We start from the raw sequence: 22,494 nt of genomic DNA, 5'->3' as shown, positions 1-22,494 counted from the left end.
TGATTCATTAGTTGTATATAACACACAGTGCTCATCACCACACATGCCCTCCTTAATATCCGTCACTAAGTTACCCCGTTCCCCCATCCCTTTCCCCTCTGTAACCCTCAGTCTGTTTCTTGGACTCCAGCGTCTTTCGTGGTTTGTCTCCCCTCTGATTTCTTCCCATTCGGTTTGCCCTCTCTTCCCCTATGTTCCTCTATACTGTTTCTTATATTCCACCTATGATGAAGCCATATGATAATTGTCTTTCTCTGATTGACTTATTTCACTTAACATAATTGCCTCCAGCTCTATCCATGTCCATGAAAATAGTGGGTATTCATCCTTTCTGATGGCTGAATAATATTCCATTGTATATACAAACCACATCTTCTTTATCCATTCATCGGTTGAAGGACGTCTCATCTCTTTAAATATTGTTTGCCTGTGTTCCAATTTGTAGGTAAATAACTTGCAATTAGTTTGATTTTTTTTAAGGTTGCTTTTAAGTTGTATTATTATGGGCCTAGAATAGTGTTTATTATAGGTCTAATTTATCTTTATTTTTAAAAATGTAACTTAAGTTTTCCCAATATCATGTGTAACAAGTTATTCCTAACCCTGATTTAGCTCTAAGAATTCATCCTACTGCTTTCTGGTAGTTCTTTCCCTAGCTTTGGGTAGATTTTTCTCATTGATACACAAACCACAACCAAAGACTCAAGAGGGCTCTCTACAGATCTTCAGAGTCATTCTTTCTGTCTCTCTCAGTATAGTTCTTTTTTTGACATTCTAGCTACCTGGGCTCACTGAGCTCCAACCTTTGTGTCTTCAATCATTACGACACCTGGGTTTTTTTTTTTTTTTGGGGGGGGGGGTCCATCTTCCTGCACCATGGCTTGGAAATAGTCCTTCTCTCAAGGATAACAGCCATGAGAAGCCTGTTGTTTAATGCTTGAAAATAATTGTTTTATATATTTTGTTGACACTTAGGTTATTTCTTGTAGGAAGGTAATTCCTTATAGCAGTTTAGTCATGTATGGCCAGAGGCAGAAATGATATATGACCTCCAGAAACAGTATGACAACCTATTTAAATTTAGTTATTAAATAAGCAATCTGGGGCGCCTGGGTGGCTCAGTGGGTTAAGCCGCTGCCTTCGGCTCAGGTCATGATCTCAGGGTCCTGGGATCGAGGCCCGCATCGGGCTCTCTGCTCAGCACGATCCTGCTTCCCTCTCTTTCTCTGCCTGCCTCTCTGCCTACTTGTGATCTCTGTCTGTCAAATAAATAAATAAAATCTTTAAATAAGCAATCTGGCTCTCTTATTGCCTGTAGCTATTTGAAATGTCCTAGACTTCATCTTTTTCCCATCCATAAAATATATATGTAATGAGATATTTAATAAGTCAATGGATATTAATAAGTCATATATTATCCTAAAATGTCCATAATTTTGTTTCCCACTATAGCCCTCACTTACTGCTTATTAAAAAAAAAATTCCATTGACCAATCTCTGTGGCCTATGCCTTCATAGTGAATTTTCTCACACAAAGACTCTGCCATCCCAGTCTGTATTGAGTTAAGTCCACTGATGTAGTGCTCTAGCCAAATATGTCTAGAATTGACATGTACACAACTATTCATAGCACTGTATTATTGGACACTCAATGACTTTTGTCTATGCTGTTTCAGAATTTAAGCCCCTAGAAGACAGAATTTTAGGGATTAAGGCACAGAGTGTCAGATCGTAATATGCTATGATAATGCATACATACAGCAGCAAAGAAAGGTCCTGATATACTCCTTGGGAATCTAATTTTTATGCCAGGTATCCCTCACCTCTAAAGTGGAATAATAAACAAGAAATATAAAACAAAAATTCAAAGGTGAATAAAAAGACCATTTAACCATACTGTTTATTTCTAGTTTTTAAATTTTAAATGAGTTAAGTAATGGTATGGGATTGTTAGTTTCAGAAAATTGTTTATTATTATAGGACTTCATATCAAAGTTCATCATTTCCTACAAACACAGGGTGAAATATTTACCAAAGGACAAATTTTCTACTAGGAGGTTTAAAAGGCCAGGGAATTATACTATAAACACACACCCACATATAAAGATACAAATAAATATTAATTAAATGTAATATATATATATATATATATATAGGTAGAGGTAGAGTTCAGTAATAACTACTTGGCTTAAAAGCCTAAACACATTGTACAGGAATATAGTAAGGAGGTTTTGGCTGTATTATCAAAATGCATTGCACAGAAATTTAATATAGTTGCTACAGAATGATCTCTTATGATTGAAACCATGTGTGCCAAGTATGGGATTCTGCAAGATGTGTTGCAGCAACAAAGCTCTAAAGATGAGTTTGTGCTGCCTGCTATGTGCAGATGATTGACTTAGATACACTTCCCAGACATAAACAGCATGCTCTCAGATAGAGATGGGGAATGCTTACCACATTGTACAAGCTTATGCACCAATGTTCAAATACAATCTGCCCAGAAAATCCATTAACAAAGGCAAACCAAAGCTGAAAGAGAAAAATGTTCAAGAAGTTTTATAACAATATTGACCTAAATGTTTCCATTCATTGTAGTACTTAAGATACTTTATCATTCTTTTTTTGTCATTAAATGGGATTTTACCAAAATATAAGTAAAATCAAGCTTGAGTGAGCCTAAAAGAAAGCCAGTCTATTTATTTTAGAATTTTTATTTTATTCTTTGTTACTGTTCTTTCTGTATCAAGAAATAATTTTAATGAAATATTTAGATCTCATTGTCCAATAATGCATTGCTTCAGTAAAGCATGATATTGAGTTATACAGGTTCAGAATGATTTTGTCTATTGCTTCAGCAAATTGTAGCATCTGCAGCTACTAACAATTGTAACTGGCCCAGCCAAAGAAAGAACTCCTAATTCAAAAAGATCTATGCCCCTCTATATTTATTGCAGGATTATTCACAACAGAAAAAAGCAACCCAAGTGTTCATCATTAGATGAATGTGATAGATATACATATCCAATGAGATGTTGCTCAACCATAAAAAAGTATGAGATCCCATCATTTGCAACAACATGGATGGATTTAGAGGATATTCCTCTTTCACACGAGTTTGTAAGTGTTACTTTCTCTGTAACTTTTTGGAAGAGTTTGAGGAAGACTGGTGTTAATTCTTCTTTGAATGACTGGTATAATTTTCCAAGGAGGTGTTCGATTACTGACCTCATCTCCTTACTATAGTGTGTTCATATTTTCTATTTCTTCATTATTTGCCCAGCTGATTTTTGACAAAGGTGGAAAATCAATTTAATGGAAGGATAGTCTTTTCATCAAATAGTACTGAAATAATTGGATCTCTATGGGCAAAACAACTAGACAATCTAAACCCTCCACTAGACACAAAAATCAACTGAAAATGAAACATGACATTAACTGTAAAACACTTTTAGAAAACTATAGAGAAGAAAATCTTTGGAATCTAGAGCTAGGCAAAAAGTTTTTTCAATTAGCAATAATCGCGCCTCGGATAAACCTCATTGGCTACGATACTGCCACTGCCCAAAGCTAGGCAAAAAGTTTTTTGACATAGAACCCAAAGCATAATCTATAAAAGGAAAATATATAAACTGGACCATATCAAAATTAAAAACTTTTGTACTCTGAAAGACTCTTTTTAAGATGACAAAACAACATGATACGGCCTAAAAGAAAATATTTGCAAACTACTTATCTGCCAGAGGACTAATATCTAAAATATGTGAACTCTCAAAACTTAAGAGCAAAAAAGCAGTTCAATTAGAAACTGGACAAAAATATGAAGACATGTTTCACTGAAGAAGATATGAAAATAGCAAGTAAGTACATGAGAAGATGTTCAACATCATTAGCCCCTATGGATATGCAATTTAAAACCACAGTGACATATCACTACCCATCTATCAGTATGGCTAAAAAAAACCCAAAAATAGTTATAAAATCAAGTGCTGGTAAAGATCCAGAGAAATAAGCTAACAGATGCTTTGCTGGCGGGAACTAAAAATGGTAAAGTCAGTTTGGAAAATAGTTGATAGTTTCTTTTAAAACTAAACCTGCATTTACCATATGATCCAGAAATTGTACTCTGGACATTTTTCCTGAATAAGTGGAAACTTGTGTTTGTACAAAACCCGCACACAAATGCTCTTCAATAGGCAGATGATAAATGTTATGGTAAGAGAACAAATGATAAAGGGAACAACTTGTATCAGTCTAAAGGGAATTATACTGACTGAAAAAACCCAGTCTCAAAAGGTTATATACTACATGACTACATCTTTATAACATTCTTGAAAGAACAAAATTATAAGGATACAAAACAGATTAGTCACTGTCAGGGGTTAGGGATGGATATGAATATAAAGGGGTAGCATGAAGGGGACCCTTGTGGTGTGGGAACTGGTTTATATCATTGGGGGAGGGTTGGGGAGGGAAATAGTCCTCTGCCTTGATTTCTTTGGTGTTCGCATCAATCTACAAGTGGATAAAAGTATACAGAATTACATATACAAGTATGTGTAAAGCTGGTGAAATATGAATAAGCTCTGTTGATTATATCCCAATATTTGATATTTGATACTGTCCAGGAGTTATTCAAGGTGTTCTTTGGGGAAAATTGGGTGAATGTTTCGCAGGACCTTCTAAATATATTTTTATATCCTATGACTCTATAATTATTTCACAACAAAATATTTAAAAATATGTTTCCATAGCTAAAATAAACATTTATATGGGTATTTTTAAAGTCAGGATGATAGTTAGGAGATTCAAATTTACTGAATAACTCTAAGTGAAAACCTAACACAGAATTATGCAATGGTAATTTAAGTGATACAAATATGGGGGAAAAAAACCTAAAACCCTAAAGTACCAAGCTTGGTGTGAAAGAAAGACATAACTTTTCCGTGAAAGAAAGTGTATCTCTTTTCTTACCTCAATAACGTATAACACTACATTTTTGTAGAAACAATACAATATACACTTTGTCACTCGAAAATGATTCCAAGCTCCATGAACCAGCAGAAGCTTCTCCAAGTAGCTAAACTAAAAGAAGGAAACAACAGTCGGTGCAAGTTCAAATGAATCTATCATTTAGTGACAAAACCCACAAAATGTCATTTTCTCAGCATTTCACACCTCAGAGCTCCTGCTCTAGAAAATACAACACAGAAGGAAGCAGAATGAAACCAATTTCGCAGACAACCTGACATGGCAGTTCTCTGTAAAGAAATTTTTTTCAAGCTTTATAAACTTAACCTACTTTATCACTAAAAAAAATTTTAACACCATATTTTTTAAATTTATTTTTTATTTTCAGCATAACAGTATTCATTATTTTTGCACCACACCCAGTACTCCATGCAATCCATGCCCTCTATAATACCCACCACCTGGTTCCCCGACCTCCCACCCCCCGCCCCTTCAAAACCCTCAGATTGTTTTTCAGAAAGGACAAACACCATATTTTTTTTAAATTTTTTCAATTTATTTATTTTCAGAAAAACAGTATTCATTATTTTTTCACCACACCCAGTGCTCAAATGCAATCTGTGCGCTCTATAATATCCACCAGCCACCTGCCAGAGTGCCCCCTGTGTAGAGTACCCAAGGACACCTGACTTATATGCACTTCAGCTTCAGCTGTCCTTCCAGGATGCCAGGAGAGACCTAAGAACATCCTGTTATATGCTTAATTCAGTTCAGGCCATCGCACCAGGGTGGCTCTAGCAAAGAATGCCTTGGGAATCTCATCCTATGCCAGGCACAGCTCCAGCCAGGCAACCAAAGTGACCAGGCACATGCAGTCTACATGAGGGACAACCATACACATTCCTTTAAGCTTAGGAGAGTAATATTATGCCTAATTCATAAAAACACAGAAATCCAAGTAAAATGAGAAGACAGAGGAATATGCTCCAAATGAAAGAACAAGACAAAAACCTCAAAGAGAGAGAGAGACAGAGAGAGAGAACTAAAAACAGAGATATCCAACCTACCTGATAAAGATTTTAAAGTAATGATTATAAAGATGCTTAACAGACTAGAGAGAAGAGTGGATAAACTCAATGAGAACTTCAACAAAGAAATAAAAAATATAAAAGAAGAACCAATCAGGATTGAAGAATACAAAAAAAAGTGGGGGGAGAAAAACTAGAAAACTAGAAAAAAATACAATAATTGAAATAAAAGATACACTACAGGGAAATGAAGGTAGATTAGAGGATACAAAAGAATGGATCAACAATCTGGAGCACAAAGTGATGGAAAGCACCTAAGCTGAAATATAAAAAGAAAAAAAGAAATAAGGATGGGTTAAAGGATCTCTTGGACAACATCAAGGGAAGAAACATTCACATTACAGAGGTTCCAGAGGGAGGAGCAAATAAGAGGCAGATAAGTTTATCTGAATAAATAATAACTGAAAACTTCCCTAATCTAGGAAAGGAAACTGACATTCAGATTCAGGAAGAATAGGGAGTTCCAATAAGACATCTAAACAACAACACTTAATAATGACAATAATTTTTCAGCAGGAATATTGCAGCTCAGAAGGTAATACCATGATATATTCAAAATGCTGAAAGGAAAAAACACACAACCAAGAATACTCCATCCAACAAAGTTATTCAGAATTCAGGATGAGATAAAGAATTTCCTAAACAAAAATTAAAAGAAATCATCACCAATAAACTGGCCCTATAAGAAATAGTAAAGAGCCTTTTTAAAGTGGAAAACAAAAGGCCATAATTAGAAGTAAAAAAAAATTATATATATATACATATATATATATATGAAAGGAAAACTGTTCTAGGTTAAACCAAACATAAAGATCGTGGGAGTGGGGTGGGGGGGGGACAAGATGGCGGGGAAGTAGGAGGAAGCGCCTTTTCAACCTGTACCCTAAAGTGAGCTGATTACCTACCAAAGAACTTCGATCACCCATGAAATCAGCCTGAGGTCAGAATTATACACATCTGGATCTCTACAGGGGCAAAAGACTACAGTGGGCAGGTAAAGCGGAGTGGGAACGGTGGACTGATATCTGAAGATAAACAAAAGGGGGAGGGAGCCACCAGAGGCAACCAGTTGGAAAGTAATACCCCAATACAAGCGTGCCCTGCGTCTGGGGACCAGCATTAACTTGGAGTCTGGTTGAAAGCACTCAAAAAGAGCAAAGGATTGCAGGGGGGAAATTGTGGGAATCGGGGAAGCTAGGGACAGGGGCTTAAGTCCCCAGACCCAGGGCAGCCTCCACTGGAACTGAGCCAGAGAGAGTGTGGCGGAGAAACCAGGTCTTGGTCCCTATGCCGCCAGCGCACCCGAGAACATGAAGGGTCCGGCTCCTGTGAGGGGATGGGAGCCACGCGGGATGGCAGAATGCACGGGTCCTGCTACAGAGCCTGAGATACGTGTGCCCCTCATCCTCCCCTGAGAGAGGTACAAAGGCCCAGCTGGCAGTCTTTGACCCACGCCATTGTTTCAGAGCCTAAGATGCGCGCCCCAAACTCTCCCCTGAGAAAGGTGCGGGAAGGCCCAGACTGGTGCTTTTGGACTTGCGCCCCATTCTCAGAGCCTGAGATGTGTGCGCGACCCACAGCCTCACCTGAAAGAGGTGCGCACAAGCCGGGTGCTCCTACACCCAGAAAGACCAGGCACTCGCAGCCCGGGCCAGCAGGAAAAGCTCAGTGTGTGATCACTGCTTGGAGCCTCTCTGGCAGTCTGGAGCTCCCAGACAGCCACCGCTGCCATGGTTTTGGGTACAAGCAGAAGATCCTGCGTCCCCAGGGACCGGGATTCAGAACCTGCTATGTCAGTAGCCAAGGGGGAACTTATTTGGGCTCTGCAGCCAGACTGAGGCTTCTCTCTGAGAGGGCAGAGTGCAGTTTGTTTTCCTGTAAAACTACAAAAACCATCAAAACTGGTCAAGGTGAGAGAAAAAAAAAGTGAACAAACATAAAAACCACCAGAGAACAAAAGCCTGAAAAAAACCAGTTTCCTCAGAGCCCACCCCCTTGGAGGGGGGCGGGAGGACTTAACTCAGGAAACATCATTGACTGAAAACCCATGTGGCAGGCCCCTCCCCCAGAAAACAAACCAAGAAAGAAAGAAAAAAAAAAAAAAGGAATGCAAGAGAACAACCACCACTACTTCATAGGACAACTTTTATTTTTAATTTGTTCCCACTATTCTGGCTCATTTTTTAATATATAGATGATTTTTTAACCTATTTACCATCACAGTGAGCTGTCCAGTACATCAAATTCCATAATAGCCTTCTGATCTGAACTTTTGGATACATACATTTGTGTTGTTCTTTTGCATTTCTATTTTTTGAATTTCTTTTTTTTTTTAATTTTAGTTTAGTTTAGTCTAGTTTATTACTTTTTATTTTTATTATCTAATATTCATATAGAGTTAAACATCAAAGTAATCCTCTTTCCCCAATCAATACTATCCCTATAGGTAAACCAATTTTTAATCCCCCTTTATCTTAGGAAAGTTGAGACCTTTAACAAAGATATCAAGATACATCCAGGAAGAATCAAAACAAACTTCTGTGCCCACACTGAGAATTTATAACCACTCTCCCATCTTTTTCTTCCACCACTGTTTCTGTGTTTTTGTGTTTGTCCTGATAGTATATAAATCTTACACTTGGGGCCCTTTTTGATGAAGTTCTTCCTTTATTTGCATATATATATATATATATATATATATATATTTTCTCTTGTCATATATTTTTTTATCAGTCTTTTTGTTTGTCTGTTTTTCTTTGTATACTTCATAAATCTTACCTTGGGGCTCATTTGGGCTGAACCTTCTCTTTCATCTTCCCTTTCTTTCCTCTCTCTCTCTCTTTTTTTCTTTTTCTTTTCTTTTGTCACTCATTTGGGTGGGGAATCCTGATTGCTCAGAATTGTTCCAGGGTGAACCTTGACTGCACCACAGTCGATACATCCAGCTTCATCTGTTCACTCATCTCTCACCAAAGTGACTAGGAGGAGGAATGCCCAACAGAAGAAAAATACAGAGGACGGACCTTCTGCAACAGAGCTAATGGCTATAACATAGACAATATGTCAGAAAGGGAATTCAGGCTAACAATTATCCAGGCAATAGCTAGGTTGGAGAAAGCCATCGATGACCAAATGGAATTGAGTAGGGCCGAGCTGAAAGCGACCAGACAGGATGTTCACAATGTTAGGGAAGAGCTAAAAGCTACCAGGGCTGAGGTTCACAATGCCCTCAATGAGTTCCAAACTAATCTAAATTCTCTCAAAGCTAGGGTAACTGAGATAGAAGATAGAATTAGTGATTGGGAGTACAAACAGATAGAGAGAAAGGATCAGGAGGAAGCCTGGAACAAACAGCATAGAAATCATGAAAACAGAATCAGGGAAATAAATGATGCCATGAAATGTTCCAATGTCAGAATTATTGGGATCCCTGAGGGGGAGGAGAAAGACAGAAGTCTAGAAGATATAGTGGAACAAGTTCTTCATGTAAATTTTTCCAATCACACAAATGGAACCAGCATTCATGTACTAGATCCTGAACAAGATTATAGATTCCAAAAAAAAAACCAAAAACAAAAATAAAAACAAAACAAAACAAAACAAAAAACCAAGGCACCTGATAGTCAAATTGAGGAATCATAATTGTAGGTATAATCTCTTGAAAGCTGCTAAGACAAAAAGGCTCCTTACTTACAGAGGAAAGCCCATCAGAATAACGTCAGACCTATCCACAGAGACCTGGCAAGCCAGTAACGGCTGGCAAGACATATTCAGGGCATTAAATGAGAAGAATATGCAGCCAAGAATACTTTATCCAGCAAGACTGACATTCAAAATGGATGGAGAGATAAAGAGTTTCCAAGACCAGCAAGGCTTAAAAGACTAGTCAACCACCAAGCCAACGCCACAGGAAATATTAAGGAGACTTCTATAAAAGAGGAAAAATCCCAAGAATAGCATTGAACAGAAATATAGAGACAATCTACAGAAAGATGGACTTCAAAGGTAATACGATGTCAATAAGAACATATCTATCAATAATCATTCTCAATGTGAATGGCCTAAATGAGCCCATAAAATGGCATAGGGTTGCAGATTGGATAAAATGATGGGACTCATCCATATGTTGTCTACAAGAGACCCATTTTGAACCTAAAGATACACCCAGACTGAAAGTGAAGGGATGGAGAAGCATCTTTCATGCCAATGGGCCTCAAAGGAAGGCTGGGGTAGTGATTCTCATATCAGATAACTTAGATTTTAAACTAAAGACTGTAGTCAGAGATACAGAAGGACACTACATCATTCTTAAAGGGACTATCCACCAAGATGATCTAAAATTGTAAATATCTATGACTCAAATATGGGAGCAGTCAATTACATAAGAAAACTTAATCAAGATAAAGAGTCATATTGATATGAATACATTAATAGTAGGAGATCTTAACACATGCCTCTCAGAAATAGACAGATCATCAAAGCATAAAATCAATAAAGAAACAAGAGCATTGAATGACACACTGGACCAGATGGACCTCAAAGATATATACAGAACATTCCACCCTAACACAACAGAATACTCATTCTTCTCAAGTGCACATGGAACCTTCTCAAGAATAGACCACATACTGGGTCACAAATCAGGACTCAACCGATACCAAAAGACTGAGATTATTCCCTACATATTCTCAGATCACAATGCTTTGAAGCTGGAGCTCAATCACAAGGAAAAGTTTGGAAGGAACTCAAACACCTGGAAGCTAAAGACCACCTTGATTAAGAATGCTTGGATCAACCAGGAGATCAAAGAAGAACTGAAACAATTCATGGAAACCAATGAGAATGAAGACACTTTGGTCCAAAACCTATGGGAAACAGCAAAGGTAGTCCTAAGGGGGAAATACATAGCCATCCATGCCTCCCTCAAAAAAAAATATGAAAAATCCAGAATACACCAGCTGTCTATACACCTCAAAGAACTAGAGAATCAACAACAAATCAAACCAACCCCACACATAAGAAAGGAAATAATCAAGATTAGAGCTGAGATCAATGAGGTAGAAACCAGAGATACATTAGAATGTATAGATGAAACTAGAAGCTGGTTTTTTGAAAGAATCAATAAGATCAAAAAACCATTGGCCACACTAATCCAAAAGAAAAGAGAGAAAGCCCAAATTAATAAAATTATGAATGAAAAGGAAGCGATCACAACTAACACCAAGGAAGTAAAAACAAGCATCAGAAGTTATTATCAACAGTTATATGCCAATAAGCTAAGCAACCTAGATGAAATGGATGCATTCCTGGAAAACTATAAACTCCCAAATTGAACCAGGAAGAAATTGACAACCTGAATAGACTGATATCTAGTAACGAGATTGAAGTGGTGATCAAAAACCTCCCAAAAACAAGAGCCCAGGACCTGAAAGATTCCCTGGAGAATTCTACCAAACTTTCAAAGAAGAAATAACACCTATTATCCTGAAACTGTTTCAAAAAATTGTAGCAGAAGGAAAACTCCAGACTCTTTCTATGAAGCCAGCATTACCCTGATTCCCAAACCAGGCAAAGACCCTACCAAAAAGGAGAATTTCAGACCAATATCACTGATGAATATGGAAGCTAAGATTCTCAACAAGATCCTAGCAAACAGGATCCAACAGCACATTAAAAAGATTATCCACCATGACCAGGTGGGATTCATCCCTGGGCTACAAGGATGGTTCAACATTCGCAAATCAATCAATGTGATAGAACAAATTAATATGAAAGAGAGAAGAACCACCTGGTCCTCTCAATTGATGCAGAAAAAGCGTTTGACAAAATCCAGCACCGTTCTTGATTAAAACTCTTCAAAGTATAAGGATAGAGGGAACATTCCTGAACTTCATAAAATCTATCTATGAAAGACCCATGGCAAATATCACCCTCAATGGAAAAAAGCTTGCAGCCTTCCCGTTGAGATCAGGAACATGATAAGTATGCCCACTCTCACCACTCTTGTTCAACATAGTATTAGAAGTCCTAGCAACAGCAATCAGACAACAAAGAGAAATAAAAGGTATCCAAATTGGCAAGGAAGAAGTCAAACTCTCTCTCTTCGCAGATGACATGATTCTTTATATGGAAAACCCAAAAGACTCCACCCCCAAACTACTAGAACTCATACAGCAATTCAGCAACGTGGCAGGATACAAAGTCAATGTACAGAAATCAGTGGCTTTCTTATACACTAACAATGAAAATACAGAAAGGGACATTAGAGAATCGATTCCATTTACTATAGCACCAAGAACCATAAGATACCTGGGAATAAACCTAACCAAAGAGGTAAAGGATCTGTCCTCGAGGAACTACAGAACACTCATAAAAGAAATTGAAGAAGACACAAAAAGATGGAAGACCATTCCATGCTCTTGGATCGGAAGAATAAACATTGTTAAAATGTCTATACTGCCTAGAGCAATCTATACTTTTAATGCCATTTCAATCAAAATTCCACCGATATTCTTCAAAGAGCTGGAGCAATTAATCCAAAAATTTGTATGGAATCAGAAGAGACCCCAAATCACTAAGGAAATGTTGAAAAACAAAAATAAAACTGGGGGCATCACGCTATCTGATTTCAAGCTTTACTTCAAAGCTGTGATCGCCAAGACAGCATGGTACTGGCATAAAAACAGACACATAGACCAGTGGAACAGAGTAGAGAGCCCAGATATGGACCCTCATCTTTATGGTCAAATAATCTTCGACAACACAAGAAAAAATATATGGTGGAAAAAAGACAGTCTCTTCAATAAATGGTGCTGGGAAAACTGGACAGCTATATGTAGAAGAAGGAAATTCTCATACACTGTACACAAAGATCAACTCAAAATGGATAAAAGACCTCAATGTGAGACAGGAATCCATCAGAATCTTAGAGGAGAACATAGGCAGTAATCTCTTCGATATCAGCCACAGCAACTTCTTTCAAGATATGTCTCCAAAGGCAAAGGAAACAAAAGCGAAAATAAACTTTTAGGACTTCATCAAAATCAAAAGCTTCTGCACAGCAAAGGAAACAGTCAAGAAAACAAAGAGGCAACCCACGGAATGGGAGAAGGTATTTGCAAATGACAGTACAGACAAAAGGTTGATATCCAGGATCTATAATGAACTCCTCATTCTCAACACTCACACAACAGACAACCATATCAAAAAATGGGCAGAAGATATGAACAGACACTTCTCCAATGAAGACATACAAATGGCTATCAGACACATGAAAAAATTTTCATCATTACTAGCCCACAGGGAGATTCAAATTAAAACCACATTGAGATATCACCTTACACCAGATAGAATGGCCAAAATTAGCAAGACAGGAAACAACATGTGTTGGAGGGGATGTGAAGAAAGGGGAACCCTCTTACACTGTTGGTGGGAATGCAAGTTGGTGCAGCCTCTTTGGAGAACAGTGTGGAGATTCCTCAAGAAATTAAAAATAGAACTTCCCTATGACCCTGCCATTGCACTACTGGATATTTACCCAAAGATATAGATGTAGTGAAAGAAGGGCCATCTGGACCCCAATGTTTATAGCAGCAATGGCCATGGTCGCCAAACTGTGGAAAGAACCAAGATGCCCTTCAATGAACAAATGGATAAGGAAGATGTGGTCCGTATACACTATGGAGTATTATGCCTCCATCAGAAAGGATGAATACCCAACTCTGTAGCAACATGGACAGGACTGGAAGAGATTATGCTGAGTGAAATAAGTCAAGCAGAGAGAGTCAATTATCATATGGTTTCACTTATTTGTGGAGCATAACAGATAGCATGGAGGACAAGGGGAGATGAAGAGGAGAAGGGAGTTGAGGGAAATTAGAAGGGAAGGTGAACCATGAGAGACTATGGACTCTGAAAAACAATTTGAGGAGTTTGAAGGGGTGGGGGGGTGGGAGGTCGGGGTACCAGGTAGTGGAAATTATAGAGGGCACGGGTTGCATGGAGCTCTGGGTGTGGTGCAAAAATAATGAATACTGTTATGCTGAAAATTAAAAAAAATTAATTAAAAAAAAGATCATGGGAGAATCACTTATAAACTAGTATGAAAGTTATAAAGACAAAAGTAGTAAAATCAGTTCAAAAAAATTAGTTAAGGGGATTTACAAAATATAAAGATGTAAAATATAGTAAAGTATACATAAATTGTGGAGGTAGAAGAAAAAATGAAGTACTTTTTTAAAAGTTCATACTTAAGAGACCATCAACTTAATATAGTCTGCAATATACTTTGGATGTTATATAAAACTTCATAATAGCCATAAACCAAAAAACTTATAACAGATACACCAAAAAATCTAGAGAAGTAAAGACAAGCAAAACACTAAAGAAAATCACAAATCACAAGTCAAACAGTAAGAGAAGATGAAGGAAATAGAGAAAAACTATAAGAACAACCAGAAAGCAATTAACAAAATGGCAATAAGTAAATACCTATCAATAATTACTTTGTGTAAATAGTCTAAATGCTTGTAAAAAGATATAAGTTGACAAAATGGATTAAACAAACGGGACTCATTTATATGCTGCCTGCAAGAGACTCACTTCAGACCCATAGGCTGAAAGTGAAGTGATGGAAAAAGATATGCCATGCAAATGGAAGTGAAAAAAAAAAAAAAAGCCAGGGACAATACCTATATCAGACAAAATAGACTTGAAATCAAAGATTGTAGCAAGTGACTAAGAAGGCACTACATAATGATAAAGGGATCAATAATCAAGAGAATATAATAATTAGAGTTATCTATAGGAGCACCTAAATAAAGCAAATATTAACAGACACAAAGGGAAAACTGACAGCCATATGATAAGTAGTAGGGGACTGTAACACCCCACTCAGTGAATAGATCATCCAGGCAGAAAATGAATAAGGAAACAGTGTCTTTGAACAACACATTAGACCAAATGAACTTGACATATACAGAAAATGCCATTCCAAAACAACAGAATATGGCCTTCTTTTCAAGTGCACATGGACCATTCTCTAAGATACATAATGTGTTAGGCCACAAAAGAAGCCTAAATAAATTTAAGAAGATTACAATCCTACCAAGCATGTTCCTTTTTTTTTTTTTTACTACAACTGATATGAATGAAGCTACACATAAATTATAAGAAAAAAAAAACAGAAAAATCAAAAACATGTGGAGACTAAACAATATGTTACTAAACAGCTCCTGAGTCAAAGAAGAAATCAAATAGGAAATTAAAAAATACCTGGGGGAGATAGTCCAAAATGGCAGACAAGTAGGAGATCTTAGTTTGTCTGGTCCTAGGAATTCAGCAAGATAGCTATCAAATCATTCTGAACACCTGCAAACTTAACCAGAGATCTAAAAAAAAGATTAGCTGAAATTCTACAAATAGAAAAGCTGCCCCTTTCTGCAAGAATTACAAGATAGAAAAACTCACCTCAAAAAAGAGGAAAAAAGAACAAGAGGCAGTACTGACTGCCAGGGACTTAATCAGTATTGAGATAAATAAGATGTCAGAAGTAGAGTTCGGGATAATGATTACAAAGATACTAGCTGGCCTTGAAAAAAAGCATAGACAACACTAGAGGATCCCTTTCTGGAAAAATAGAACTAAAATCTAATGAAGTAAAAATCAAAAAGGCTATTAATGAGGTACAATAAAAAACAGAGGCTCTAACTGCTAGGATAAATAAGGCAAAAGAAAGAATTAGCAATATATAAGAAAAATTATGGAGAATAAAGAAACTGAGAAAAAGAAAATCTACTGGATCATGTGGGGAGAATTTGAGGGATAAATGATACCATAGAGAGAAATAATATTACAATAATTGGGATTGGAGAAGAAGAGGAAAGTTGCCAGGGGAGGGGGACAGAAGGTATTGGAGCAAATTATAGTAGGAAACTTACCTAACCTGGGGAAGGAATCAGACATTGAGGTACGGGAGACACAGAGAACCCTCTTCAAAATCAATAAAAATAAGTCAACACCTTGACTTATAATAGTCAATAATAGAAACTTGGAAATCTCAGAGACAACGACAAAATCCTGAAAGCAGCTTGGGACAGGAGGACCATAACATACAAGGATAGAAACACCAGACTGGCAGAAGACTTATCCACAGAGATCTTGCAGGCCAGAAAGTACTGGCATGATATATTCAGGGTGCTAAATGAGAAGAATATGCAGCCAAGAATACTTCATCCAGCAAGGATGTCATTCAAAATAGGAGAAAAAACCTTCCAGGACAAACAGAAACTAAAAGAATGTGTGATCACTAAACCAGCCCACCAAGAAATATTAAAGGGGACCCTTAAAGCAAGGAGAGAGCCCAAAAGTAGCATAGACCAAAAGGGAACAGAGACAATATACAGAAATAGTGATTTTACAAGTAATACAATGGTGCTAAATTCATATCTTCAATAATTACTCTGAATGTAAATGAACTAATTCTCCAATCAAAAGAGGGTATCAGATTGGATTTAAAAAAAGAAAAAGACCCATACATATGTTGTCTACAGGAGACTCATTTTAGACCCAAAGACACCTCCAGATTGAAAGTAAAGGGGTGTAAAACCACTTATCATGCTAATGGATATCAAAAGAAAATTGCAGTAGCAATCCTTACATCAGATTATATTTTAAACCAAAGACTATAATGAAAGATGAGGAAGGACACTATATCATAATTAAAGGGCCTATCTAACTAGAAGATATAACAATTGTAAATATTTATGCCACCAACGTGGGAGCAGCCAATTATATAAATGAATCAATAACAAAATGAAAGAATCACATTCATAATAATAATAGTAAGGGACTTCAACATCACACTCACTGTAATGGACAGATCATCTAAGTAGAAGATCAACAAGGAAGCAAGGGCTTTGAATGACACACTGGACCAGATGGACTTTGCAGATATAGTCAGAGCATTCTATCCTAAAGCAACAGAATACGTATTCTCCAGAAGAGATCACATACCGGGTCACAAATCAGGTCTCTGCCAGTTCAAAAAGATTGGGATCATTCCCTGCATACTTTCAAACCACAGTGCTTTGAAACAAATTCAATCACAGGAGGAAATTTGGAAAGAACTCAAATCCACGAAGTCTAAAAAACATCCTACTAAGGAATGAATGGGTTAACCAGGAAATTAAGGAAGAATTTTTAAAATTCACGGAAACAAACAAAAGTGAAAACACAACTGGTTGCAGTAATATCATTCCTAATGGGGGAAAACAGAGTGTTTCCCTAAGGTCAGGAACACAACTGTTGTTTAATACTAGTATTAGAAGTCTTAGCCTCAGCAATCAGACAGTGAAAAGAAATAAAAGGCATCTAAACTGGCAAAGAAGAAGTCAAACTCTGACTCTTCACAGATGACATGGTACTCTATGTGGAAAACCCAAAAGATTCCACCCCAAAATTGCTAGAGCTCATATAGGAATTCAGCAAAGTGGGAGGAGATAAAATCAATGCACAGAAATCAGTGCATTTCTATACTCTTAACAATGAAACAGAAGAAAGAGAAATTAAGGAGTCGATCCCATTTACAATTGCACCAAAACCCATAAAATACCTATAAATAAGCCTAACCAAAGAGTCAAAGGATCTGTACTCAGAAAATTCATGAAAGAAATTCAGGAAGACATAAAGAAATGGAAAAATGGGGGCACCTGGGTGACTCAGTGGGTTAAGGCCTCTGCCTTCAGCTCAGATCATGACCCCAGGGTCCTGGGATCCAGCCCACATCGGGCTCTCTGCTCAGCAGGGAACCTGCTTCCTACTCTCTCTCTGCCTGCTGCTCTGCCTACATGTAATCTCTGTCTGTCAAATAAATAAAATATTTTTTTAAAAAGACATCCAAATGCCCAACAGACACATGAAAAAGTGCTCAACATCACTCAGCATCAGGGAAATACAAGTCAAAACCACAGCTCACCCCAGTCAGAACAGCTAAAATTAATAAGTCAGGAAATGACAGATGTTGGCAAGGATGTGGAGAAAGGAGAAACCTCCTACACTGTTGGTGGGAATGCAAGCTGGTGCAGCCACTTTGGAAAACAGTATGGAGGTTCCTCAAAAAGTTGAAAAAAGCTATCCTAAAACCCAGCAATTGTACTACTAGGTATTTACCTCAAAGATACAAATGTGGTGAGCCAAAGAGGCATGCAACCCCCAGTGTTCAAGGCAGCATTGTCCACAATAGCCAAACTATGGAAAGAGCCTAAATATCTATCAACTGATAAATGGATAAAGAAGATGTGGTATACATATACAATGGAATATTATACAACCATCAAAAAATTAACTCTTGCCATTTGCAGCAACATGGTGGAAATAGAGGATATTATGCTGTGTGAAATAAGTCAGAGAAAGACAATTTTCATATGATCTCACTGATATGCAGAATTTAAGAAAGAAATCGGAGGATCATAGGGGAATAGAGAGGAGGAAATGAAACAGGAAGAAACCAGAGAGGGAGACAAAGCATAAGAGACTCTTAATCTCAGAAAACAAACTGAGGGTTGCTTGATGGCAGGGGTAGGGATGGGTAGTTGGGTGATGGACATTAGAGAAGGTATGTGTTGTGCTGAGTGCTGTGTGTTGTGTAAGACTGATGAATCACAGACATGTACCCCTGAAACAAATAACACACTGTATGTTAATAATTTAAAAAAAAAAGAACAGATCCTTTGCCTCTTTGGTTAGGTTTATTCCCAGGTATCTTATGGTTCTTGGTGCTATAGTAAATGGAATCGATTCTCTAATGTCCCTTTCTGTATTTTCATTGTTAGTGTATAAGAAAGCCACTGATTTCTGTACATTGACTTTGTATCCTGCCACGTTGCTGAATTGCTGTATGAGTTCTAGTAGTTTGGGGGTGGAGTCTTTTGGGTTTTCCATATAAAGAATCATGTCATCTGCGAAGAGAGAGAGTTTGACTTCTTCCTTGCCAATTTGGATACCTTTTATTTCTCTTTGTTGTCTGATTGCTGTTGCTAGGACTTCTAATACTATGTTGAACAAGAGTGGTGAGAGTGGGCATACTTATCATGTTCCTGATCTCAACGGGACCACAGAACACTCATGAAAGAAATTTAAGAAGACACAAAAAGATGGAAGACCATTCCATGTTCTTGGATCAGAAGAAAAAACATTGTTAAAATGTCTATACTGCCTAGAGCAATATATAATTTTAATGCTATTCCAATCAAAATTCCACCGGTATTCTTTAAAGAGCTAAAGCAAATAATCCAAAAATTTGTATGGAATCAGAAGAGACCCCGAATCACTAAGGAAATGTTGAAAAACAAAAATAAAGCTGGGGGCATCACGTTACCTGATTTCAAGCTTTACTACAAAGCTGTGATCACCAAGACAGCATGGTACTGACATAAAAACAGACACATAGACCAGTGGAACAGAGTAGAGAGCCCAGATATGGCCCTCAACTCTATGGTCAAATAATCTTCGACAAAACAGGAAAAAATATACAGTGGAAAAAAGACAGTCACTTCAATAAATGGTGCTGGAAAAACTGGGCAGCTATATGTAGAGGAAGGAAACTCGACCATTCTCTTACACCATACACAAAGATCAATTCAAAATGGGTAAAAGACCTCAATGTGAGACAGTAATCCATCAGAATCCTAGAGGAGAACATAGGCAGTAATCTCTTCGATATCAGCCACAGCAACTTCTTTCAAGATATGTCTCCAAAGGCAAAGGAAACAAAAGTGAAGATGAACTTTTGGAACTTCATCAAAATCAAAAGCTTCTGCACAGCAAAGGAAACAGTCAAGAAAACAAAGAGGCAACCCACAGAATGGGAGAAGGTATTTGCAAATGACAGTACAGACAAAAGGTTGATATCCAGGATCTATAATGAACTCCTCAAACTCAACACACACAAAACAGACAATCATATCAAAAAATGGGCAGAAGATATGGACAGACACTTCTCCAATAAAGACATACAAATGGCTATCAGACACATGAAAAAATGCTCATCATCACTAGCCATTAGGGAGATTCAAATTAAAACTACATTGAGATATCACCTTACACCAGTTAGAATGGCCAAAATTAGCAAGACAGGAAACAACATGTGTTGGAGAGGATGTGAAGAAAGGGGAACCCTCTTACACTGTTGGTGGGAATGCAAGTTGGTGCAGCCTCTTTGGAGAACAGTGTGGAGATTTCTCAAGAAATTATAAATGGAACTTCCCTATGACCCTGCCATTGCACTACTGGGTATTTACCCCAAAGGTACAGATGTAGTGAAAAGAAGGGCCATCTGGACCCCAGTGTTTATAGCAGCAATGGCCATGGTCGCCAAACTGTGGAAAGAACCAAGATGCCCTTCAATGAACAAATGGATAAGGAAGATGTGGTCCATATACACTATGGAGTATTATGTCTCCATCAGAAAGGACAAATACCCAACTTTTGTAGCAACATGGACGGGACTGGAAGAGATTATGCTGAGTGAAATAAGTCAAGCAGAGAGTCAATTATCATATGGTTTCACTTATTTGTGGAGCATAACAAAAAGCATGGAGGACATGGGGATTTAGAGAGAAGGGGGTTGGGGGAAATTAGAAGGGGAAGTGAATCATGAGATTCTATGGACTCTGAAAAACAATCTGAGGGGTTTGAAGTGGCGGAGGGGGGTGGGAGGTCGGGGTACCAGGTGGTGGGTATTATAGAGGGCACGGATTGCATGGAGCACTAGGTGTGGTGAAAAAATAATGATACTGTTATGCTGAAAATAAATAAATGAAAAAAAAAAAGAACAGAGAGCTGAAAAATACCCCACACTTATATTCAATTAATCTATAGCAAAGGAGACAAGAATATACAATAGGGGAAAAGACAGTCTCTTCAAAAAGATGTTGGGGAAATTGGAAAGCTACATGCAAAACAATGAAACTAGACTGCCTTCTTAAATAATACAGAAAAATAAACTCAAATGAATTAATGACCTAAATGTCTGACTTGAAACCCAGGGCACTTGTGATGAGCACCAGGCATTGTAGGTGATGAATCACTAAACTTTACACCTGAAACTAATATTACACTGTATGTTAACTGACTGGAATTTAAATAAAAACTTGGTAAAAGAAAAAAACAAAGGCAGAAATCTCCTGGACATTGACCTTAGCAACACTTTTCTAGATATATCTCTTCAGGCAAGGAAAACAAAAGCAAAAATAAACTATGGGGACTACATCAAAACAAAAATCTTTTACACAGCAGAGGAAATCATTGACAAAAGGAAAAAGTACCAACCTACTGTGTGGGAGAAGACATTAGGAAATGATATATTTGATATGGGGTCAATATTCAAAATATATAACAAATCTATTCATCTGAGCACCCCAAAACAGTAAATAATCCAATTTAAAAAGGCAGTGGTGTGGGGGAGATGGGTTTAATAGGTGATGGGGATTAGGAAGTGCACTTGTGATGAAAACTGGGTAGTGTATTAAAGTGTTGAATCACTACATTTTATACTTGAGATTAGTATTACACTGTATGTTAACGAACCAGAATTTAAATTAAAACTTTTAAAAATGGGAGCAGACACTTTTCCAAAGAAAATATTTTTCCAAAGAAGATACACAGATGGCAAACAAACACATGAAAATATTTTCAACATCACCAATCACCTATTTTGTGCCAAACATCACATAATTTGCAGGGAAATGCAAATCAGAACAATGAGGTATCACCTCACACATACCAGAATGGCTAGTATTCAAAAGGACAAGAAATACCAGGTGTTGGTGAGGCTGTGGAAGAAAAGGAGCCCTCATTACAAACTGATGCAGCTACTGTGGAAAACAGTATAGCGGTTCCTCGAAATATTAAAAATACCAAATAATCTTGTAATGGCACTACCGTGTATTTACCCAAAGAAAACAAAAACACTAACTTGAAAAGACATATATGCACATTTATGTTCACTGAAGCATTACTGACAATAGCCAAAATATGGAAGCAACTTCAGTGTCCATCAGTAGGGGAATGGATGAAGATGTTTTTTGTGTGTGTGTGTGTGTGTGTGTGTGTGTGTGTGTGTAATGGAGTATTAACCATAAAAAGGAATGAAACCTTGCCATTTGTGACAATATGAATGGACATAGTAGGTAATGTGCTCCGTAAAATAAGTCCAACGGAAAAAGATAAATACCATTTGATTTTACTTATATTGCAGAATCCTAAAACAAACAAAAAACAAAAACAACAAAAAAACAAATATTTCCCTGGATCCCCAGGACACTTGATACTGGCCAGCCTGATGTGTCTACACTGTTTAATAGCTCAAGGCTTATGTCACATATAATTGCTGAGATCCCTGGAAGTATGGATCCCAATGGCATGTAGCAGTTGGGGA

General features: G+C 37.4%; 1 protein-coding gene and 1 pseudogene across 5 annotated transcripts in view; both read right to left on the bottom strand.

The window, feature by feature from the left end:
* LOC101678481 (phospholipid-transporting ATPase IB-like) overlaps window positions 1-22,494 on the bottom strand; it is a 231,800-nt gene that overhangs the window by 65,072 nt on the left and 144,234 nt on the right. For all 5 annotated transcript variants that reach the window (XM_045069635.1, XM_045069633.1, XM_045069637.1 and 2 more), the window contains 2 exons: window positions 4,975-5,085; window positions 2,458-2,532 (listed from right to left, as the gene is read on the bottom strand). In XM_045069635.1, coding sequence (XP_044925570.1) covers window positions 2,458-2,532; window positions 4,975-5,085 — 186 coding nt within the window. The remainder of the gene's footprint in view (window positions 1-2,457; window positions 2,533-4,974; window positions 5,086-22,494) is intronic.
* Window positions 3,440-3,572, bottom strand: LOC123389064 (annotated as a pseudogene).

This window comes from Mustela putorius, unplaced genomic scaffold, assembly GCF_011764305.1.
Source record: "Mustela putorius furo isolate JIRA1106 unplaced genomic scaffold, ASM1176430v1.1 tig00003942_pilon_pilon_pilon, whole genome shotgun sequence".
In the NCBI taxonomy this organism is placed as follows: Eukaryota; Metazoa; Chordata; class Mammalia; order Carnivora; family Mustelidae; genus Mustela; species Mustela putorius.
The sequence above is the reverse complement of the archived record's forward strand: the minus strand, read 5'-3'. Positions and strand labels throughout refer to the sequence as shown.